Source organism: Dama dama, chromosome 8 (assembly GCF_033118175.1).
Source record: "Dama dama isolate Ldn47 chromosome 8, ASM3311817v1, whole genome shotgun sequence".
Classification (NCBI taxonomy): Eukaryota; Metazoa; Chordata; class Mammalia; order Artiodactyla; family Cervidae; genus Dama; species Dama dama.
Genome location: NC_083688.1, coordinates 39,667,037 through 39,692,047, shown reverse-complemented (window position 1 = coordinate 39,692,047; position 25,011 = coordinate 39,667,037). Strand labels below are relative to the sequence as shown.

At 41.7% G+C, this 25,011-nt stretch overlaps 1 protein-coding gene across 6 annotated transcripts in view; it reads left to right on the top strand.

Annotated features, from left to right (window-relative positions):
• The first annotated feature begins 1,221 nt into the window (after positions 1–1,221).
• The window catches only part of ADAM23 (ADAM metallopeptidase domain 23), a 195,440-nt gene continuing 171,650 nt past the window's right edge, over positions 1,222–25,011 (top strand). For 5 of the 6 annotated variants that reach the window (XM_061148919.1, XM_061148922.1, XM_061148921.1 and 2 more), the window contains exons 1-2: positions 1,222–1,435; positions 2,532–2,749. In XM_061148919.1, the coding sequence (XP_061004902.1) occupies positions 1,222–1,435; positions 2,532–2,749 (432 nt within the window). Of the gene's footprint in view, positions 1,436–2,531; positions 2,750–6,912; positions 7,062–25,011 lie in introns of those variants that run through there. The other variant, XM_061148923.1, reaches the window with a different exon arrangement.

The following is a 25,011-nucleotide window of genomic DNA, read 5'->3' as shown; positions in this document are numbered from 1 at the left end:
TTTTCCTCCGTATTTTTTACAGCAGTGAAAGAGAAATCTCTTTTTCTCCACAGAAGTCATTTCAGATCTCAAAATCTGAAATGCGTCCTCTCCGATGCATGCCCACCCACAGGGTTGACAAATGCTAGATTTCCCAAGATAGCTGCCACACGCTCGGTTTCTAATCTCCGTATTCATTCCCCGCCAGAATTTCTAAATCCTTCCCCAGTACGTCCAGCCAACCTTTCTGAACTTTTGAGCTCCATCTGTTTTTCACAAAGCCCCTGGGCACTAGTCGGGCGACAGAGGCCAGGGCGGAGGGCCCAGGTGGGGCATCCCTGCACCCGAGGTCTGACTCTGCAAGGCCTCTGGGCGTTCTCGGGCCAGCCAGCCCGCCACGCGCCAGCGTGCTTCCCAGTCTTCGTTCCCGGCGCTGCCGGCGAGCTGAATGAGGAGCAGCGCTATTTTTACCTTCCCGGCTGCAATCCTTTATATATATATATATATATAAAGGATTGAGAAGGAAAGGCTTGGCCTAAGTTTTACACTAGAAGGAAGGGGTTGGATTAGGAGCGGGTATGTAAGGTCTGGGGCGGTGGAAAAGGCAGGTCGATTTCTCTGGGTGGGTGGTTCCTCCGCATCCTTTTGCCCTGGAAATCCCCACACTCTTCTTTTCCTCCCTGCGGCTAATCCCTGACTGCCAGCGTCCTCTCTCCCCCGCCCCCACCTCTGGAGGTGCCACCATCACCTCTGATGCTGCATCACTCTGCTGCCTTTTTTCTCGCCTTTTTCTCCCAAAATAAAGCATGCGCAGTGCGTCCCGTGCCCGGGAACAGCATCAGCACCAGCACCAGCATCAGCACCGGGCCGCGGGGCCGCGCCCGGGCGCGCTCTCGAGGGCGGGGCGCACGCCCGCGCCACTCGCGTCCGCGCGCAGCCTCAGCATCCTCAGCCCCCGCAGTCGCTGGAGCTGCCGCGCCCGCCGCAGGGAGGGCGGAGCATCCGGGGAGGCTCCAAGTTGGCGGAGCGACTGGGAACCCCCGGACTCTTCAGCGGCCGCCCGGGGAGGGGCTGAGAGCCGAGCGAGGGAGGGGGCGCCGCCCAGCCCCTAGCCTCGACCCCCTGTCCGCGGCCGCACCATGCGCGACGAGCCGGCGTGACCGGCTCCGCCCGCAGCCTCCCCTGCAGCCTAGACCCGCGCTCTCGCTGGCCACACCAAGCGGCGCCCGGGAGCTATGAGCCATGAAGCCACCCGGCAACAGCTCCCGGCGGTCGCCCCTGGCGGGCTGCAGCCTTGCCCGAGCCTCCGGCGGCCCCCGCGGCGGCTCCGCCGCCCTGGCGCCCATCCGCGCCCTGGCCCGTGCGCCTCCCTGCCGCCTGCTCCTCGTCCTTCTCCTGCTGCCTCCACTCGCCGCCTCGTCCCGGCCCCGCGCCTGGGGGGCTGCTGCACCCAGCGGTGGGTATGGCCCCGGTGCCCTTTGCATTGCCTTGCCCAAGGGGCCCTGCAGAAGAAAGCGAAGGGCGCGCGGGACCGTGCCCTCCGGACACGTCCAGGGCTCGGCCTTTCCAAGCCTCCCTGCCTGTCCACTCCTCTCATTCCCAAACCCGCGTTCACTCCAGTTCACTTTTTGAAGTCCATTTCTGTTGCAGTCATTAAATTACTGCCGGAAGATATTTAGTGGATGCGGGGTCCCTAATTGATTTCTGTGCAACTTGGGGAGACCGGTGTATGGGAGATGCAGCGAGGAAGCAAGTTTTTTTCTCGGGTGGTGGAGCCCGAACGCGAATGCGGGAGGATGTGATAACAGTGCTAATGTATCTTCTTAGATTGCCTAGTGGGTTTATTCACCGCTGTTGGAATTATAGGTGGGGGAGGGAAATTTCGGGGCTCTAAACCTTTGGCTTGTGATTTCTCAAAATACTTGTTATTATCATGAACAATTAATGTAATGTTCAATACATTGATGACGGAAAATCAGTGAGAGCAGGAACCTGGCCATAGCAGGAAAATAAATTGGAAAGCTGCCAGCCTCTGCATCCCTCTCTGGCAAAGGATTTTTGCTCATCTCAAAGTTAAAAGAAAAAGGAATTATCCATTTTGTTTAATGAATCAATTAACATTCAGTGTTCATGAATTCAACACTCAAGTTATCTTAGGAGTGTTCTTAGCTCTCAGGTGGGATACTGCTAGTCGGAGTCCCATTTAGCTTCTGCAGAAGCCGAAGGGGTGGAGAAGAGGGTCAAGAACCACTGAGCATGTTTGTTTAATGACCCTACCTTCAAGTCCATTCTCCCCCACCCCCATATTTAGAAGTATAGATTTAAGATTATAAACAGTACATTGTTGGATATACCTTATTGGCTGTTACCCTATCCAGGCCATTTCGTTGTTGCAATAACTTGCTTTCCTGTGTCTCTACTCCTTACATGCTTTTAAGTAGAAAACTTTGTTTTTGCAATTAATGGAAAAAAATGCATTTTAGTACTTATGTATTGATAGGGTACTTGTGTGTTTGTGTATGTTTGTGTCCCCCTCCGCCCCCCAACCCCAGCTCCCTACTGGAGTGAAACTGCAGGAAAAAAATTGGGAGTCCTGGCAGATGAAAACAACACATTGCAACAGAATAGCAGCAGTAATAGCAGTTCCAGCAATGCAATGCAGAAAGAAATCACCCTGCCTTCAAGACTCATATATTACATCAACCAAGACTCGGAGAGCCCTTACCATGTTCTTGACACAAAGGCAAGACACCAGCAAAAACATAACAAGGTAGGCAGGGGCTGGGTATGCAATGTGGCTGCTGTGAAGAGTTGTCCTTTGATTTGATTTTCTGCCAGAATCTGATTTTACAAATTTTATTGCAGCATTTTATTAGGAAACCAATTAATATTATGATAGGGGAGAAGCTGAAGGGAATTCACCTGGAATCTACTGGGATAGGGTTGCTGTTTCTCTCTCCTTTCTGACTCTAAACTGGAATTGGAATTTTTTAAGGCCTTATAAGTTACAGCTGAAATGTGGTCCATTTTTCTTGTAGGTGCATTGAACACTGAACAGTAGTTAAACCAATATGTTGGTAGTCCTGACTTTTATCTGTGAGGCTTTATGTAAGGGTGCAGTATTCTACCTCCCATGATGAAAACTGCTTTCAGCCTGCACCCAGAAAATTGCTATAAGAAGCTGTTGGGCCATAGATTCCGCATCTACACTTTCACTTAGAAATTGAGTCATTAAGTTTGAACAATCTCTTTCTTTAGTTAGTCAATACTTTTTTTTTTTTGGTTATATTTTCAGTAGGTCAATAATTTGACATATTGAAGGATTATGGTGAATATATACAAACAATTTATATAACTCAGAGACCAGTTCTTTTAAGACTTTATCTGTCTTGTTCATTGTGAGCATTTGCTTTACTTTGGTTCAGAAAGTGTCACTGATTTTTTTAAAAAAGGATTCAGTGGAAAATGAAGGTGCATAACATCCAAAGAGTTTAAGAGATCCTTTTTTTTCCTGCTTACTAGTCATTATTTGAGTTAATAATATTTTGGACCCCAAGCAGATTTCCATAATGGATTATCAGTGCCTTTTTCTTTATTAGCAGCAGAAAACAGAATTTCTGTGTTAAATGTTTTACTTTGGACTTGTCAGGGAGGAAGAAAACGTTTTTCTAGCTTTCTAGGTTCTTCTAGCTGGTCCACATATTAAATTGACATGAGTTAGATTAACAAGAGAAAGTGAAATTTACTTTCATATGTATACCTGTGAGGGCCCAAGCCCCCTGCATACCTGAAAGGGTCAGAGATGGAAAGATAAAATGAGGCATATATACCATCTTAAGCTAAGGAATAGCATAGGGCCCTGGGGCTTCCAGGGACAGGAGGGTCATTCATAAGATGATAAAAAGAGGGGATGGTTGGTAATTAGATGTTTGCTGGCCATATAGATGGGGCCACTTAGCTAAAATTTATCTCTGGTAATAAATCTTTTCTGGGAAAAATCCTCAATTTAAATTCTTCTGAGTCATTAAGGGAGGAGCAGTGGTTTCTCTTGAACTTTCAGGGTCTTGATTGCACCTTTAGCTCAAAATAATCCTGATGCAAAAGTGACACATTTTGTGGGAAGTGGTTCTGAACGCCTACAAATTATACCTGTTCAGTTGAGAAGAACAGTCATTTTCTAAACATGTGGAACTTAAGGAAAGTAGATGGTTTGCATCATTACTTCCCTTAGTTTTCTAAAATATAGGTAACAGTATTTATTCCCATTTTCCAAACAGGGAGTTAGACATTTAAGGCTATCAGATGACTTTCCATGAATGTAAAACCACTGATATAAAATTCAAGGGGCCTGAATATTTAATATTTACAGGTCAGGTTTCTGAGAAAATGCTTCCTTCATATAAGATGTTATTGGAGAAGTTAACTTTCTTCATGGTGCTGTGAAGTGACTGCTCCCCACCTTAGCTGAGGTGCAGGGGTCTCTATACTCACAGCCCTTTCCCCAGCTGCTTGTATGTAACTTGATGGGTTCACTCCTGAATCTTCTCTACCCATTTGTCTTGTTGGTAGGAGGAGTGGGTGAGTCTTCAAGGAAGAAAAAGTTCCTCTTGATAAAGACACTGAGGCCAATTTTATGGTTTTCCTACTAATTAATAAGATCTTCTATGGTTCGATGACAAGTTCTCAAACTCACCAGTGCCTTATGCATAGGGTGCTGGAGGAAGAAAAAAATAATGGCCTGAAAGTCTATTTTAAAGAAGTTCTCTTGAGTTGAGATGAAGGAAACTTTAGGGGAACTTTTTTTTTTTTTAACAGCTCAGGTACTGTTGTTGGCTATGACTGACTCCGGTCTTCTAGCCTAATGTTATGTGATTGCTTTGTTTGATGGGACTTGGTTTGACTACAGTATATCAGAAGTTTTATGTTAAAGAGGTTGTTAAAACTTTACCCACCACCATGTAGAGGAATGGGTTTCCCAGATGGCGCTAGTGGTAAAGAACCCACCTGCCAATGCAGGAGACAAAGAGATGCAAGTTCGATCCCTGGATCGGGAAGATCTCCTGGAGAGGGCATGGCAACCTGCTTGAGTATTCTTGCCTGGAATCCCATGGACAGAGGAACCTAGCAGGCTACGTAGGGTCCACAGGGTCACAAAGAGTCGGACATGACTGAAGCAAATTAGCATGCATGCACTTGTGCACACATGTAGAGGAGTAGATTTCTCACTGTGGAGCACATACTTGCTTTTGGAAGGATGTTGCCTCTCTATTTCCACCACCCTTAGTGGTTGAGTTTCTTCTATCTTCAAAGCAAATGTTTATGCAAAAATTACATTTGAAAGCATTTTTCTCCTTATTAGTTTGACTCAACAAGTATTTGTTGCACTGTTCTCATGTGCAAAGTGGTATGCTAAAGATTCAGAGATAAGAGATTAGGAGAACAAGGATGAACAAGACATGGTCTGTCTTCCAGGAGATGCAGAAATGAGATCAGCAAGATTCCATGAAGTGTTCCCGAACAGGTGTAAGCAGTGTTCTTCCTGTATGGTGGTTTCGCTGAAATTTCCCTTTGAGTCCTGTGATTTCCCTTGTGCTTCTGTTTTGAAGCTTCTCTTGAACTCCTTGACAAACAGTGTTCCATATGGTTTCTGCTAGATCTTTCGCTGACTTACCTAATCATAGTGATGGGAGATGCATGTCAATTCAGCAGCTTTCCAAATGCTTCAGTAAGAGAGAAAGTATACAGTTTCCTTATTTTTGCTTTTATAAAAGGATGTTTGACTTTAATATCTGTATATTTTGCACCTTTTTTCTCCACTGATTTCATTGCACTCAAGCACATTTTAATGAATGCCTTAGAAATGCTGAATCACTGTGCCATTCTCCTGGGTCCCTAGATTGGGGGATAGAGGTGAAGAGGGAGATTTCCAGATATAGATTGCAAGGCAGAGCTCTGTATTTACTTCCTAAATATTCAGAGTTGACCAGGCGCTACTACTTTACAGTTGTGAAAGTTAAAATGTTTGTTAACTCTTTCAAAAATCAGTAAGTTTAAAAGCAGACTGTGCAAAGCACTGCTGTTAACACTAGTGTTTTTGAAAAGCATTAAGTTTTCTCTCTCAATGATTGTTTAGGAATCTTTTTATCTCTAGATAGGGCTTTGCGTAACTTACTGTTCAAACTGTGACATTTTTTGAGAGTGAAAATAGGTGCACCTAATAATTATGCCAGGATAATTGGAATAAACCTAGATGGTTCAGGGCGGACTGGAAACGTGGTTACCTCAGACCTAAATAGTAATATTCCTTGATTTTTGGAACTTACCCAAATTCAGGTGTTTTTAGAGACAGCATTATTTTCTGATGATTTATTGTAATTTTTCTCTTACTAACTGAGTGTGTTAGTCACTCAGTCGTGTCCGACTCTTTGCGACCCCATGGACTGTAGCCTGCCAGGCTTCTCTGTCCATGGAATTCTCCAGGCAAGAATACTGGAGTGGATTGCAACTAACTAGGAAGTTAGTTTACCACCATGTGGAAGTAATAGGGTCTGAATTGGAAACATAGTTTTGCTGTCTTATCAAGACTTTTTTTTACTTGTAGAGACTTTTATAAGCATAAATGGAATTTTATGATTACTAAAGACAAACATTTTATCAACAATTCATTCAGTTTATTGTTAAACATTTGAAAAGGAAAAGAATCCATTTAGATAAATAAATAAATTAATTAATTAATAGATAATCCTATGAGATCTGTTTCTGAGAAAGTTAATGAATCTGTGGAGGAAGAAAAATACTTTTTCTTCTACTTTTCAAGATTCTTGGCTGAGACACGCCCTGTAATTAAAGGCAGGTTAATAGGAGAAAAATAGAAATTTAACACCATAACACTATAATATCAATAGTTAATAGTTGTGTTTAATAATGTGTATGTCTTCTGTGTGCATGGGAGAGACCGAAGAAAACTGAGTAACTTGAAATGGCCCAGCCACCAGCTTAAATAACTGTCCTGCTAAAGACCAGCTACTGGGGACTGGGGAGCCACTGATGGGAGGCTGTCAGGAAAAGCACCGTAAATGAGGGTAAGATTGTATACGGATTTAAATCGTTGCCTTTTACACTGATTAAGTGTTTCTGGTGGCTTTGAGCATCCTCCTCTTTCTGGTATGGACAGGGAAACACCTTATAAATAGAGATTTCTTATACATATAAATGTCTCTTACAAAAGAGTAACTTCTGTTTGGTTTACAGAGCTTCTCCTGTGTCTGCTGTTTCTTAAAAATAACCAGCCTAAAATAATGTTTATGCCAAAGAGGCATATTTTGGGATAGTATATTCTGCTCCCCTTCAAATCTTTTCCTAACACTTGCCTTTAGTCAAAATTACTTGCCTTGAATCCTACTTTTTTAGGATTCTTTTCTCTTACAGTTGGGAAGGGATGGAACAGGCAGCTTATGAACAGCACAGGGTCTGGGGGAAGATAAAAGTCATCTCCTTGGCTGAGTTTTTTGTTACCCTCCCTGCTGTGTTGAAAGTGTTAGTTGCTCAGCCATGTCTGACTCCTTGCAACTGTGTGGACTGTAGCCCACTTGGCTCCTCTGTCCTTGGGCTTCTCCAGGCAAGAATATTGGAATGGGATACCATGGTCTTCTCCAGGGGAATCTTCCTAACCCAGGGATCGAACCTGGGTCTCCCACATTGCAGGCAAATTCTTTACTGTCTGAGCCACCAAGTCAGGAATATCCTCTGGAGGAGGGCATGACACCCCACCCCAGTATTCTTGCCTGGAGAATCCCATGGGCAGAGGAGCCTGGTGGGCTACAGTCCATAGGGTTGCAAAGAGTCAGACACTACTAAAGTGAATTAGCTCACACACATGCAATGACCCTCATTACTGTGTTGAGGGGTTGGAGTTGGTGTATTGAATTAAGGACATACAGATTATGACCTGTTCAATGAGGGGGCTCAAGCCACCCACACGGGTTGGCTAGTAACTCCCTCAGCATCCAAGCTCCCACTCTGGGGAAGTGTAATCAATTAAGTCATTTGGATTGAAAGCACAGTTTCAGTACATCCTTGCAAAGGAAGTAGAATCACAAGATTATTACTTAGAGCTCCCAGAAAGGGTTGTGGGGCAATGAATGAGAAGGAGGTGAGGAAGGAGAGTCCACTGTCCCAGGTCACCAGTAAAAAAAAGATAGAGAGGGTAGCAAGCACCTATCACATAAGGTGGTTGAGTCAGAGGTCACTAACTTTTCCCAGGTTTACTTGTAAGTGATTATTATTATTATTATTTTAATATTTTTTTGTGTGGCTGCACCAAGTCTTAGCTGAAGCATGCAGGATCTAGTTCCCTGAACCGGAATTGAACTCAGGCCCCCTGTGCTTTGAAAGTGCTGAGTCTTAGTCACTAAGTGATTATTTTGAAGGAATCTGTGGAAGGCAAAGAGGGACTTTTGGTGGGAATCCCGAAGTTAAATTTTTATCTAAATGTCCAGACCCTGGGTGTGAGCAGGATTTTCATTCTGTAAAATGCCCCAGCAATAACTAAGAAAAGCAAAAGTTGTTTTTTCGTCACACCTATCCCCACCACCCCAGGGTGACTAGAAAGGTTTAAGTGGGTTTAGATCTCCATGGTTATTGGAGAGATCTGCCTACTCTGCTTCAGGACAAGGCTGGTTCCACATTTCCTGACCACCCAGAAGCCAGCTGCTCCACCACTCTGGGTGTGGGACAGCAGAAAGAAATACAGTGTCCTCAGAACTGATAGTGTTACCACTACTAGGTTATTTGGTAAAACAGACTTTGGTATTGGCCTCAGTGGCCTTCCCATATTTTCTATGACTACCAAATTGTAATACATAAAATTCAGGTCTGTAATGGTTTTCCTTATAATGCCTGGCTTATAATAGGCTGTCAGTAAATATCTGTTGAATGAATTGATGGTTGAACACTCCTGTGTTAGAAAGAGTGCAGTGCTTTCTGTGAAATTTCATGTTATAATTAAATTGACATTCAAAAGAGCCTGAAGTTACTGTTAAGTATTTTTGGCACTGTGACAGAGCAGCCAGAGATAGAATTTTGGTCTCAAGTTATTCAGTTCAGTTCAGTTCAGTCGCTCAGTCGTGTCCGACTCCTCGCGACCCCATCAATTGCAGCACGCCAGGCCTCCCTGTCCATCACCAACTCCCGGAGTTTACTCAAACTCATGCCCATTGAGTCGGTGATGCCATCCAGCCATCTCATCCTCTGTCATCCCCTTCTCCTCCTGCCCCCAACCACTCCCAGCATCAGGGTCTTTTCCAACGAGTCAACTCTTCGCATGAGGTGGCCAAAGTATTGGAGTTTCAGCTTCAGCATCAGTCCTTCCAGTGAACACCCAGGACTGATCTCCTTCAGGATGGACTGATTGGATCTCCTTGCAGTCCAAGGGACTCTCAAGAGTCTTCTCCAACACCGCAGTTCAAAAGCATCAATTCTTTGGCGTTCATCTTTCTTCACCGTCCAACTCTCTCAAGTTATTAGCACTGTAAATTGCGCTTACATTACCTAAAATTGTGAGAATACTTGTATTAACAATTCTTAGATTATTCCTGTCCCTGTCACTCACCGTTAATGTGGATAATCACGAGCTGACTGCATGGGAGATTTTGTCATTGTAACTGGTTAATTCTCAATGGTGGAATCCAAGGTGTCCACTCATATAGTTTCCAGTCAATCAGATTTACATCTGTGAGGTGTTCAGTTCCTTTTGGTTAATGCTTGTTTTGAATGAGACCCTGTGCTAGCCTCTGGGAAAAGCGAGGAAGAGAACTACTGAGTCCCTCCCTCTGCTCTGACCTGCTGGACATCAGAAACAAGGCAGCTGGTGGTGTGTGTGTGGTTCCTGCCGGAGTATTGCTAATTGTAGGAACAAAGGGCTGCAGGGACTCAGGAAAGTCGGAGAAAACCTCAGACAGGAAGAAATGATGGAGCTGGCCCTAAAGACCAACTAGGAGACACATTCTCGGGAGATGGAGAGAGGGTAGAGGTGGAGAGGGGCCCACAGTCAGCAGCTTTGGCCTTGGGGAGGCAGCGAGGTGAGTGTGAGAAGGGGAAATCCAATTGTGGGAAATTTAAAAGAAACAGGTGTTATTATTACATTCATGTTGTTGTTTAGTTGCTAAGGTGTGTCCAATTTTTGGTGCAACCCCATGGACTGCAGCCCTCCAGGCTTCTCTGTCCATGGGATTTCCCAGACAAGAATACTGAGTAGGTTGCCATTTCCTTCTCCAGGGGAGCTTCCCAACCCAGGGATCAAACTCGTGTCTCCTGCATTGGCAGGCGGATTCTTTACTGATGAACCACAAGGGAAGCCCATTACATTCAGAGTCAACTGAAAAAAATGCTCACTTAATTCCTTCAGAAACCCAGAAATGTACATGTTTATAGATGCAGCAGTTGAGAATTATTATTAGTGTTTTTAGAAAGGACAAACAGCTAGTACATGGCTGACAGAGTCAGGATTTGAACCCAGGTCTTACCCTTTGCAGAGGCCAGGCTGGAGAAAGACTTGGTTGTGTTGGGCATGGCAGGTGGCCAGGGGGAAAGGCTATGAAGACTGTGAAGAGATCAAGGATTTTGATTTATTTTGTGTCAAATGGTTCAGTCCTGACAAGTCCAGAGGTGAGCCTGTGACTGGTTGAACATTGATTGAAGGCCAGTTCTGGGCTCCTTAGGGAACTTGCCTTCCAGTGGGGGGAGACAGACTATAAACACAGTAGCAACAACAGCACAGAGATTTCAGATATTGACAAGTGCTTGAAGAAGATAAAATGGCACATGTGGCACATGTGGTGGGTGGGATGGTTGCTCTTGGAGAATTGGAAGATTGGGCCTATGGTCTTGGGTGGGAGTAACCTACCTACTGTGACTTCTCTTTAGATGGGGTGGGTGAGTGCTGTTTCAGTGCCCCCCCACCCCATCCTTGTTGCCAAATACCTACCTGTCCTGTTACTTGCCGGGCCCCTGTAGGAGTTTGAGTTTGGACCCTAGTCTTTGATTCTTCTCTCCTACAAAGTCTGAACCATTTTTGACCATTTCACCCTGATTTGATTTGACGGCCACCATGTTTTCCATGGTAGGACTTCCCAGGTGGCACTAGTGGTAAAGAACCCACCTCCCAATGTAGGAGATGTAGGAGATGGAGGTTTGATCCATGGATTGGGAAGATCCCTTAGAGGAAGGCATAGTAACCCACTCCAGTATTCTTGCCTGGAGAATCCCATGGAGAGAGGAGTCTGTGGGCTATGGTCCTTAGGGTTGCAAAGAGTTGGACATGACTGAAGTGACTTAGCACATGTGCTTTCCATGGTAAGTCATGGTCTTCAAAGTCTTGCTTCTTCCTGTGTCCCTACATTATATTTTCCACTCTTTCTGTTCCTGGGTTGGCGCCTTCCTGAAAACTATGTAACTACTGTGTCATGCTATCTTCACTTACTCTCAGGTTTTGTTAACAGATTATAGGCCACTGTTCTCTCTTTTGTTGTTGTTAGTGTTCAGTTTCTCAGTAATGCCCGACTCTTTGCTACCCCATGGAATGCAGAATGCCAGGCTTCCCTGTCCTTCACCATTTCCCGGAGCTTGCTCAAACTCATGTCCACTGAGTCAGTGATGCCATCCAACGACCTCATCCTCTGTCATCCCCTTCTCCTCCTGCCTTCTGTTTTCCCCAGCATCAGGGTCTTTTCTAATGAGTCAGTTCTTCGCATCAACTGGCCAGAGTACTGGAGCTTCATCTTCAGCATCAGTCCTTTCAATGAATTTTCAGAGTTGATTTCCTTTAGGATTGACTAGTGTGATCTCCTTGCAGTCCAAGGGACTCTCAAGAGTCTTCTCCAACAACACAGTTCAAAAGCATCAATTCTTTGATGCTCAACCTTCTTTATGGTCCAACTCACATCCATACATGACTACTGGAAAAACCATAGATTTGATTAGACAGATCTTTGTCAGCCAAGTAACTGTCCTCTCTGAAGCCAATCATAAAATAACAAGGCGTGTTTATTTGCTCATTGGCTTTGCCCAGGGCTGGTGGCATCACCCAGGCTGAGGGTAAAGTCACACAGGACCAGAGCTGTCCTGACTGCCTTGTTCCTGCTTCTCAGCTGTACCACTGTTTTCTCAGCCGCTGGGGAGTGAACCTTGGGAGTCGTCGTTGACTCTTTCCTCTCCTTCATCTTCTGTCTATAAGTAGTCACATATTAAGTCTTGACATTTCTCCCCAAATCCATCCTTGCCTCCTCTTCTGTATTGTGTTCTTGTCATCGCCTCTTGTCTCTCTTTTTCTCTCTCTGTCAATCCATCAGCCCCACTGCTGACAGATTAATCTTCCTGGAACACTTAGTGCATCACATGACTGCTTTTATCCACATGCAGCAAGCATGATTTCAGCTGATGAATTTTCCTTGTGGGATGAAGAAGAGAAAGTGAAGTGCTCTGGAAGAGAGCTGTCGCCCCTGCACTGCCCTTCTGAATCCTACACATTTGCTGGTCTTTTCTCCTTTCAGCATTTCTCCAGGCCTCTTTTAACCCAAAAGTCAGTTCATGGCAGGAGTTAATTTTGTCCAGATGATTCCATTCATATCCATCCAAACCCTGGGTCTAGTTATGGAAAACCCTTGTGTGCGTGTATGTGTCTTAGTTGCTCAGTTGTGTCCAACTCTTTGCCACCCCATGGACTGTAGCCCACCAGGCTCCCCTGTCCATGGAGTTCTCCAGGCAAGAATACGGGAGTGGGTAGTGATTCCCTTTTTCAGGGGATCTTCCCGACCCAGGGATCGAACCCAGGTCTTATGGGTTGCAGACAGATTCTTTACAGTCTGAGCCAGAGAAGCCCCAAGGGGGATGGCTATGAAAAACCCTTGTGATCAGTGGCAATAACTCAAACTGTCAGCAGTGTGTTCTTGACTTTTGTTTCAGGTTCAGATACCTAACTTTGCAGGTTAAGTTCCTGCCTCAGAAGGTTCTTCCTCTCTATCTTTAAGATCTGAATAATTAATCGCTTCTACAGAATATGTTTTCAGGATGAAAACATTTTATTCCTTTCAAAAATGTACATAATCATTAGGCTTTATTCAAAGTATTCGGTTCACAAATGACGTGGGTATCTGTAGCTTTCTGGAAACCTCATTCATTCACAATACACAGAGCCTCTTAATTTTGCAATTTTACAAAGGAGTTTTTGTGTTTAGAATTTATATAAATTCAGTACAATTTAAATCAAATCCAGTGCTAGGAATTCTATTATGAAAGGGTGGATTCAGTTATCATATTTTAGTTAGAATAATGAGAAGTTAAAAACAATTACTTTCATTCACAGCAAATCAAGATACAGTTTTTGTGTCTCAAGAGGAAATGAGACATGTGTCCTCCATCATTGGTTACAAAGTATGGACAGAGCCAGACTGGGAATTATGTTTCAGATAAGGTTTTGTAATACAGGTGTCTTCTCTGGCTCAAGAGTAGACAGAAGTTACTTTCCTTATCTGGAACATTGCAGATTAATGAATTAAAAATCTATGTTCAAATCTATTGTGGTAAATATTTGTCAACGAGAACTACCTCAGTGCTAAATGTTCTCAAAGCTTTCTATTTAGACATAGAATGGATAGAAACTCAAGTATCTCTTGTCCTGATAGACATGAATTACAGAGAGTTAAGTTAAACAAACCAATGGACAGAGAAATATAAGTGGAACCCCATAACCAGTGACCGCATTGCCTTTTAGCTTTGATCTGTTGTTATATATCTGGGGGCATTCATCTCTTTTTTATTTGCATGGCAGTGTCCACATGAGGGAGTCATTCTGGCAAGTTTTAAACCCTCTGTGGATAGGAAGAACAAGATAATCACACACTTCTAGATCATCTCCTTCTGCCCTCAGTGGGGCTAAAGATTAAGTGTATGAGTCAAGTCTAAGCATAACTAAAGACATATCATACAAAACAGTCCAGAGCCGTGAAGACATTGATTTTTGAGCATCTGCTTGAACTCCAGTATCTGTTCCAGTGCTGCTGCTGCTGCTTTTTTTTTTTAACTGTGGATGTTCAGGAATTTGCTGTATCAAGTTGTAGTCTGTATCACTTAGCTGGGTGCTTTGTATTGTCTTTTGCTTGTTAACAGGCCTGCTAATACCATAATACTATAATATCAATAGTTAGTAGTTGTGTTGCAGATGGGCTCCATTAATAATATAAATCAGGCAACATTTAGATCATTCTTCCCACCTGCATGTACCTTCTTGCTCTTTCCCAGCATTAAGTCAACCTGCACTCGCTCTGCAGTACACCGGTCGTAACACAGATAACACTCATTTTGCAGTGAGCCTGAACAGTTTTACTGAGGCATTTTCATATCTATAATCTCACATGGTCCTCAGAGCATTAATACAAGTTTTCTTTTTTTTTTTTAACTGGATGATTATTATTTCTGTGCTCAAGATGAGAAAACTGAATCCAAAGGGGCCAGATCAGTTACTCTAGGTCTTGAATTATTGGCGTGGCCAGAATGATCAGAACCTTGGTCTGTAGACTTTTAGGCCCTCATTCTTATCTTAGCACATCTGGAGTTTGGGTTTGACTAGGGAAGTTTACAGCCTTTTTAGACACCTTTCATCTCAATAATAATGGCCTATGAGCCAGGGCTTCCCTGGTGGCTCAGATGGTGAAGAATCCACCTGCAATGCAGGAGATCTGGGTTTGATCCCTGGGTTGGGCAGATCCCCTGGAGGAGGGCATGGCAGCCCACTCCAGTGTTTTTGCCTGGAGAACCCCATGGACAGAGCAGCCTGGCAGCTACAGTCCATGGGGTGGCAGAGTCAGACACGACTGAGCGACCAAGCACAGCATAGCACATGAACTAATCACACACCAAGGGTTCACAGCCACGTACACCGCCCCTGGTCTTCCTCTGCAACCAGTTGGTTTTCTTGACGTTTTTTTTTCCCCTAAATGAACTCCAGATAAATAATCTTGTTGCCATTTTAATAGTATTTTTGTTTATCTGCTTACCTTTGCTTATTGATCTTCCTTAATTTCTTTATTCCTCTATCAGATTCTCCTTCTGCCTTCTTTACCGAACAAGGGAGTTCTTGTTGGGTGTTTCCAAATCACGTGTTGGACATTTGACTGTTCTATGAGAGCCTTTTATTTTTTAATATTTAAAAATATTTTTAATATAGTAGTGTGCATGCAGCCTGAAGAAACACATCTTCATAAAGAGCTGAATTTACTAAGAACTGGTTAGTTTGCCTTCTTCTCCCCATTAATACCCAATTTAAAACTTTTGCCAGCATGTGATAACTAGTGTTTCCACATAGACATGATATTTCAGTCCTAAGCCGGGAAACTGGCATTTTAATGATTCAGTGTAGGCATTTATTTTTGGGATAAATATGATCACACTAGGCTGTTTAGAGTGTCAGATATTATTTGACTTATCTTAAACTCCTTTCCCACATAGCAGGGGAAGAATGGTTGGGGAGTCAGGGGTCAGAGGGTCTTTCAGATCTGCTAATACCAGCTATTTAGACTTGGGCAAGTTACTTAGCCTTTCTAAGCTCTAGATTTTTTTTTTCTTGGTCAATAACATGGACTTAATAATAGTACCCACCCCAGAGGCTATGCTTGGTCAAAATGGTATCAACCCATGTAAAGTGGTTGCACAGTGCCAGGCATGTAGGAAGTACTCAGTAAATGTTATCTGTTAATTACTGACTAGGGAATCCAAGCTGTGCTATTTTATGGACAAACAGTTGTTTTATTAGAAAAGAAGGTGGGCTTAGAAGTCATTGTGATGACATTTGTGGGAAGGGTGATTCTCTTGAGTCTTCCTGGTTTTATGGTTGCTGGTGAGCTCGACTGATCCACCTCAGATGAGACTGGAATATTTATGCAAGAATAAATACTCACGGGGGGCTTCCCAGGCAGTGCAGTTGGTAAGGAATCCACCTGCCAATGCAGGAGACATAGGAGACTTGGGTTTGACCCCTGGGTTGGGAAGACCCCCTGGAGAAGGAAATGGTAACCCACTTCCTGTATTCTTGCCAGAGGAATCCCATGGACAGAGGAGCCTGGTGGGCTGCAGTCCATGGGGTCACAAACAGCTGGGCACGACTGAGCATGCATGTGCTATCACCAAGTACTCAAGGATGTGACGATGCCCTGCAGGTTGCTGCCCTCTAAACTGCAGTGTGTCTACAGGGTGTTTGTAGACTGGCAGATAGAAGAGCTTGCCCTGAACCTTTGCAGTCATTAGCACACTCCAAGGCAGGCTTGGAATCAAGCATTTTGACACAGTTTTTAAGGTGAACTGTTTTCTGTGTCTAATTATATGTCTATGTGTGCATGCTCAGTTGCTCAGTCATGTCTGACTCTTTGCGATCCCATGGACTGTACCCCGCCAGGCTCTTCTATCCATGGGATTTCCCAGGCAATAATACTGGAGTGGGTTGCCATTTCCTTCTCCAGGGGATCTTCCAGACTCAGGGATGGAACCTGCTCATTCTGTGTCTCCTGCCTTGGCAGGTGGATTCTTTACCACTGAGCCACCTGGAATCCCTAATTATTTGTCTTTATATTTGTGTATGGCTCAGTGGGTAAATGACCTGCCTGCAGGAGACACAGGAGGTGCAGGTTCGATCCCTGAGTCAGGAAGATCCCACAGATGAGGAAATGGCAACTTGCTCCAGTATTCTTGTCTGAAAAATCCCATGGACAGTGGAGCCTGGCAGGCTATAGTCCAAAGGGTTGCAAAGAGTTGGACATGGCTAAGCAACTAAGCATAAAAACAACATCTATGTAATTGCCAAAGTTATAGATATGGTGTGGCACCAAACACTATATATAACACACATTCGTATGATAATTTCCCTAGAAGTGTCCCTATTGGACATTCACACTTCTCTCATCTCCCAAATTCCCCAAACAAAACAAAACCCAAGAAATATTTTCATCTGCCATTGATAGTTTTCTGGCTTTGGAAAGGAATGTCAACAGTCATAAAATCATAGCAGATGGAATAGTATGTAGTCCTCACAGCCAGAAACATTTAACAGGGTAAAAATATTAGAAATACAATTCTGTTTTTGTTTGGACCCCATGATATTACTGAACATGTTATGATCAAGAAGTGAAATTTTGGGCTTTGCCTTTTAACTGCCTTAACCAAGTGGAGTTCATATACTGACTCCCCTTCTCTTATAAATCATGGCTAAAAATAGTTAGTGAACTCTTGTTAATTACTATGGTCCACCCTGTACAATGCAATGGACTTTCATCTCTGTAGAATGTTCAGACCATAGTTAGAGGAATTTATCACTGCTGGGCAGCATAAAAGCAATTACTCGTTCCCTTCAGAACCAGTGGGGCATTGGGATGATACTGTCTTGTTATTTTTGGCTTTGCAGTGGTGCATAAAACATTTTTTTTGGAAATAGTTAACTATTATTGCTTCCTTTCTAATAAAATATGTCTGTATTTTTCTTTTTATTCTTTTATTTGGTACATTAATCCTTTTAAGATCTGCTGATGTACTTTAGGATTATTACTCAGATAGTGTATTTATAAACTATCCTGTCTGCTTGTCAGATCTTATGTTGTTTTTCCATTTTAGTTTTCTGGAATTCCTGGCTTTCCCCTGACATGTTTTAACACCCTAATGTGTTAAACGTGTAGGAACTTCTTTGGTTTATTTATGTCATGCACTTGTTTGTTGTGTAACATTTAAGAATTTTAGTTATTTCACAAACAGCATCATCTTCCTTGATAACCAGACTACATTTCCAGCTATTTATCTCATATCTCCACTTGGAGATCTAAAAGATGACTTAAACTTAACATGTTCAAAGAAGAACTTTAGCTTCTAATATCTCCTACCCCATTCTGCCCCTTCCACGTTCTTCTCATTTGAGTTAGTGGAAAATCATCCTTTCACTAAGCCCTAGAGCTGTTACCCTTCTCTTAAACATAACTTCAAGCCATCAGATCTTGTTTGTTCTCTTCTCAGGGTTGTTTAGAATCTGACCATTTCTCATTGGCTCCACTGATGCCAACCTAGTCTAATCGACCATTACTTTGTATTATTCCTTCCTACCTCTTAATCCCTACTTTGGTTCAGTTCCTGTCAGTCTGGCTCCAGTCTGTTTTATACATTTCAGGCAAAGTGATTCTTTTAAATACTAATTGGGATCATGTCAGTCTTCAGCTCAGTAACCTGCAAGGGCTTCCCATCTGGCTCAGAGTGACTTTTTATCTCTCTCAATCGTAAAGTAGTCATTGCTAGTAGGAAGTTTTGTATATGTTTTATATACACAGCTTCAGTTCAGTCGTTCAGCTGTGTCTGACTCTGCAACCCCATGGACTTCAGCACCCCAGGCTTCCCTGTCTATCACCAACTCCCGGAGCTTGCTCAAACTCATGTCCATTGAGTCAGTGATGCCATCCAACCATCTCATCCTCTGTTGTCCCCTTCTCCTCCCGCCTTTAATCTTTCCCAACATCAGGGTTCTTTCCCATGAGTCAGTTCTTTGGGTCAGGTGGCCAAAGTATTGGAGCTTTAGCATCAGTCCTTCCAATGAATACTCAGGACTGATTTCCTTTAGGATTGACTGGTTGGATCTCCTTGTAGTCCAAGGGACTCTCAAGAGTCTTCTCTAACACCACAGTTCTAAAGCATCAATTCTTTGGCACTCAGCCTTCTTTGTGGTCCAACTCTGATATCCATACTTGACTCCTGGAAAAACCATAGCTTTGGTTAGACAGACCTTTGTCGGTAAAGTAATGTCTCTGCTTTTTAATATGCTGTCTAGATTGTCATAGCTTTTCTTCCAAGGAGCAAGCATCTTTTAATTTCATGGCTGTAGTCACCATCTGCATTTTGGAGCCCAAGAAAATAAAGTCTGTCACTGTTTCCATTGTTTCCCCATCTATTTGCCATGAAGTGATGGGACCAGATGCCATGATCTTCATATTTTGAATGTTGAGTTTCAAGCCAGGCTTTTCACTCTTCTCTTTCACTTTCATCAAGAGGCTCTTTAGTTCCTCTTCGCTTTCTGCCCTAAAGGTGGTGTCATCTGCTTATCTGAGGTTATTGATATTTCTCCCAGCAAGCTTGATTCCGCTTGTGCTTCATCCAGTTCAGCATTTCTCATGATGTACTCTGCATATAAGTTAAATAAGCAGTGACAATATATAGCCTTGATGTACTCCTTTCCCAGTTTAGAACACAGCTTAGGAAGATTGCTAAGATGTAAGCATCACGTTCACTCATGGTTTACAAATATTATAATAAGTGGATTAACCTACTTGGTCCCATTCACATTTTAATTAAAAATTTTTGAATTTTTCTGTTTTCAAGCTATAGATCAAGGAATTAAAATGGAGCCTTTTTTGTTATAACAATAAAAGCAAGAATAATGCAGAAATATATTTATTGACCTTGTGACAAGTTCAAGATTACCTTGTACTGTTTAAAAATGCCTTTGATGTGTCAGTGGTATAATATATAATTATACTATAGTATACTATACTATAATTATATTACTATATGTATATATAGTAATATGTATATGTATATATAGTAATATAATTATAGTATAATTCACAAGATTATACTATGTTATTTACTGCAAAAAGATAGATGATGCTTCTGAGATCAGCAAACAGTGGGATGAATGAGAGAAAGGTTATTGCTGTAGTAATGAGTGTCACAGTTTTTATTTCCATGAAGAGCAGTGCTTTCTTTAGTAGTTGGGGAGATTGCTTGAGGCCAAAGAAGAGGAGCTTCATTGTGAGGTCTGGAGTCTTCACAGAATTTTTGGAAGGGGACTCTTAATATCAGAGCTAAAGGAAATGGATTGTACTGTAACCATTGGACTTCCCAAGGAGTGGATGGTGGGTATCAGCAGAAGCTCTTGAGAAGAAAATTGCTTAAAAGAAGTATTTGGAGATGTTTTGCTGGAAACTGAGGTTTGCTAATTGCTAGATGAATAAAACAAATGGAGAGTAATGTTTAAGAGAAAGAAAAAGGAGTACTGTCTTTGCAAGTTAAACTTCTTTATAGTTGCAAAATAGATATAGACTTTACCATTTTAATCATTTAAGTGTACATTCTGTGGTATTAAGAGGGAAATGGCAACCCACTGCAGTATTCTTGCCTAGAATATCCCATGGACAGAGGAGCCTGGCGGGCCACAGTCCATGGGACCTCAAAGAGTCGGACATGGCTGAGTGACTGAGCACACGAGTTTTATTGTGCAATTATCAGTATCATCCATCTCCATGATGTTCTTCATCTGCTCCAACTGAAGCTCTATAAATATTTATTCCCTGTTCCTCCCTTTCCCTGGCCTCTGGCCACTGGAATCTTACTTTTTATCTCTGTGAATCTGTCTTAGATACCTAATATGACTAGAATCATAAAGTATTTGTCTTTTTTGTGACTGGCTTATATCACTTAGCGTAATGTCTTCAGGGTTCATCCCTATTGTAGTATGTATTGGAATTTCTGTTCTCTTTAAGGATGATTAATATTCCACTATAGACCCAGGTTTGATCCCTGAGTTGGGAAGATCCCCTGAAGTAGAGAATGGCTACTGGAGAATACTCCAGTATTCTTGTCTGGAGAATCCCATGGATGTAGGAGCCTGGTGGGCTATGGTCCATGGGGTTGCAAAGAGTTGGACACAACTGAGTGACTAACACTTTCACTTTTTTCATACACACACACACACACATACACAGACACCCCACATTTTGTTTATTCATTAGTTTGCTGAAAGATACTTGGACTGTTCTACCTTTGGCTAATGTGAATAATGCTGCCGTGAACATGGATATAGAAATATCTGAGTCTCTGTGTTCAGTTCTTTTGGGTATATACCCAGAAGTGGAATTTCTAGGTCATATGGTAGTTCTATTTTTAATTTTTTGAGGAATTACTATAACATTTTCCAAAGCAGCTTCATTATTTACATGCCCACCAGCAACTCACAAGTATTCTAGTTTCTCCACGTCCACATCAAAACTTGTTTTCTATTGTTGTTGTTTTAATAACAGCCATCCTAATTTGTGTGAAGTAGAATCTTATTATGGTTTTGATTTACATTTTTCTGATGGTTAGTAATGTTGAACACCTTTTCATTTGCTTAGTGACCATTTGTATGTTTTTCTTGGTGACATGACTGTTCATTCCTTTGCCTGTTTTAAAATTGAGTTGTTTGTTTTCTAGTTGAGTTGTAAGAGTTCTTTACATATTCTGGGTATCAATTGCTACCAGACATATTTTTCTTTTATTTTATGAGCTGATTTTTTTACTCTTAAAATTTAGTTCTTAATTTTAATGAAGTTCAACTTTTCTCTTTTTTCTCTTGTTGCCTGTGCTTTCTGTTTCATAGCCAAGAAACCATTGCAAAACCCAGTGTCATTAAGCTTTACCCCTATATTTTCTTCTAAGAGTTTTATGGCTTATGGTTAAGCATTCAATTCATTTTTAAATAATTTTTGTATATGGTGTAAGTTAAGGATCCAGTTTCAGTGTTTTGCATGTAGTTATTAAGTTTTTTTTTTTCATCACTGTTTATTGAAAAGACTGTCTTTTCCCTATTGAGTGGCCTTGGCACTCTCATTGAAAGTCATTTGACAAGAATTTATTTCTGGGCTCTTTAGTCCATTGGTCTATGTGTCTATCTTTCTATCAGTATCATATTGCTTTGATTACTGTTGTTGTTGTTCAGTTGCTAAGTTGTGTCCAACTCTTTGTGACCCCATGAATTGTAGCATGCCAGGCTTCCTTTCACTATCTAAGGAACTATGTGACTTTCCGCTTTGTTCTTTTTCAAGACTGCTTTGACTATTCAGGGTCCCTTGAGATTCCATATGAATTTTAGGATAGATTTTTTTAATTTGTGAAAAAAATATGATTGGAATTTTAATAAGGATTGCACTGAATCTGTAAATTGCTTTGGGTAGTATTGATATCTCAACAGTATTATGTTTTCCAATCCATGAATATGAGATGTCTTTCTATTTATTTCTGTTTTGTTTAGTTTCTTTTTTATCAGTGTTTTAGTGTTCAGAGTCCAAGTCTTTCACCTGCTTAGTTAAGTTTATTCCTAAGTACTTATTCTTTTTGATACTATTGTAAATAGAATTGTTCACTTAGTTTCCTTTTAAGATTTTTCATTGTTAATGTATAAAAATGAAACTAAGTTTTGTGTGTTGATTTTTGTATTCTTTAACTTTGCTGAATTCATTAATTAGTTCTAATAGGGTTTTTTCCTTCTTTATTATTTTTTAATTTATTTATTTTAATTGGAGGCTAATTACTTTACAATATTTTGGTGGTTTTTGCCATACATTGACATGAATCAGCCATAGGTGTACATGTATCCTCTATCCTGACCCTCCCTCCCACCTCCCTCCCCATCCCATCCCTCTGGGTCATCCCAGTTCACTGGATCTGAATGCCCTGTTTCATGCATCGAACTTGGACTGGTCATCTATTTCACATACGGCAATATACATGTTTCAATGCGATTCTCTCAAATCATCTCACCCTCACCTTCTCCCACAGAGTCCAAAAGTCTGTTCTTTACATCTGTGTCTCTTTTACTGTCTCACATATAGGGTTGTTGTTACTATCTTTCTAAATTCCATATATATACATTAATATACGGTATTGGTGTTTTTCTTTCTGACTTAACTTCACTCTGTATATATAATAGGCTCCAATTTCATCCACCTCATTAGAACTGACTCAAATGTGTTCTTTTTTATAACTGAGTTATATTCCATTGTGTATATGTACCACAACTTTCTTATCCATTTGTCTGCCGATGGACATCTTGGTTGCTTCCATGTCCTAGCTATTGTAAACAGTGCTGCGATGAACATTGGGGTACACGTGTCTCTTTCAGTTCTGGTTTCCTCGGTGTGTATGCCCGGCAGTGGGATTGCTGGGTCATATGGCAGTTCTATTTCCAGTTTTTTAAGGAATCTCCACACTGTTCTCCATAGTGGTTGTGCTAGTTTACATTCCTACCAACAGTGTAAGGGGATCCTCTTTTCTCTACACCCTTTCCAGCATTTACTGTTTGGAGACTTTTTGATGGCAGCCATTCTGACTGGTGTGAGATGGTACCCCACTGTGGTTTTGATTTGTATTTCTCTGATAATGAGTCATGTTGAACATCTTTTCATGTGTTTGTTAGCCATCTGTCTGTCTTCTTTGGAGACATGACTGAGTGACTGAACTGAACTGATGATTTGCAAACAGAGATAATTTTATATCTTTTCCCCTTAATTTTCGTGCCTTCCCCCTTAGGCAATGAAATTTGTTTCTTTTTCTTGTCTAAGTGTTCTGGCTAGGAATTCCAGTACTATGTTGAATAGAAGTGGCAAAAAGTAGCATGTTTTTCTTATTACTGATCTTAGAGAAAAAGCTTCCGTAAAGTATTATGTTAGCTGTGGATTTTTCTTAGGTAGCCTTTATTATGTTGAGATAGTTTCTTTCTAATACATGTTTTGTCTTCCAGGTTTCTTTAAAAGGGATACCACAATATGTATGAGTAGAATAATGAATTGGTTGCATATCAGGTGGGCAGTTTTGGACAGTTCACTTACCTCTCTGGACTTAACTTTCTTCATTTCAAAAATAAGGAGATTGGGTTAGATGAGGAATCTCAAATTTTTGTGTGCACTGGAACTTTCTGGAGTAAGTTGTTGAAAACGTTTTGAGTTAGTAGTTCTGTATGGAGTCCAGTGGTTTGCATTTTTATATCTCAGGCTATTTTGATGTGGGTGTGTTTGTTCTCTGCAGTCCTTTATCAATTCTAAAATTCTGTGAAATATTCTTCATTGAGAGGTGACTGGGTATTCCTAAGAGGTAATGAAATACCGAGATTGGTGGTTGAGTTAGGGATTGTTCATTATTCCAAACAAGGTCTGTGTTTGTGGAGTAGTTGCTTCCTGAGTTTCTGGCATGTTGGAAAAAGACAAGGAATTATAAAATGTGGAGTCATTGTTTGAAAGTGTGAGAACAGCTGGCTCCAGAAGTAATTGGCAATTCAGGAAGGAAGAGCTTTTGGAAAATGGAGGCAAAAGAGGGCCTAAGGAACAATTTTCTACAAAGACTGCTAGTGAGGTCACAGCGCCCTTTGATTTATCAGCAAGAAGTCCTTGGTGGGACGTTTCTAGTGGGGAATTCCAAAGAGCCGTGCTGGGAATCAGAGGAAAAAAATGTTGCAATAGGTGAAAAACTGATGACCCATTTACATATATAAACATGCACACCCTCACGGGCAAAATTTGTGTAAATATTTGTGCAAAGTTAGTAACTGCTCTCCTGTATTTATTTATTTAGTCAAAGAATTCGGAGTTCATTAAAAAAAATGAAAAGTCTCTCTCCCATAATTCCCCATGGGCTGTTAAATTTTTATTTTTAGTTCTCTTAATGTTAAATAATTTATCTCTGCACTATTTTTAGACCCATCAAAAGACATTATCTTTTGTCTGCCTGTTATGAAATGTGAAGACTCTATCACACTGTGTTGTGCCTCTTCCTTTCTTTCCTCTACTTCTTGATTTTTATTTCTTACATTTCAAATTTTCTGGTAGCATTAGCAGGAATGTACAGTTAACACAGACTTGGAGAGGGAGGGCATAGGTTTAGAATTATGTGGTAAGTTACTGTCTTCTGCCTCTGGAGAGAACCACGAAGGTCAGCTCAACTACATGTACCTTCCTTTGATGAGCTGCTAACAGCTGCTGCTCAGCATACAAGGCTTTGGAAGGTTGATGGCAAGGGATGGAGAGAAATGTTGTGGAGGAAAAAAGGTGCATTTTTTCTTCTCCATTATTTTTTAAAGGTGAGAAGGGACCAGAAGATGAAGTGCTGATTAGAATTTTGTTCTGGTTATAATGGCTAACCACTGATGGGTTTTAAACAAGGAAATAACACTATCTGACTTATATTTTAAGAAGATCCTTCTGGCAA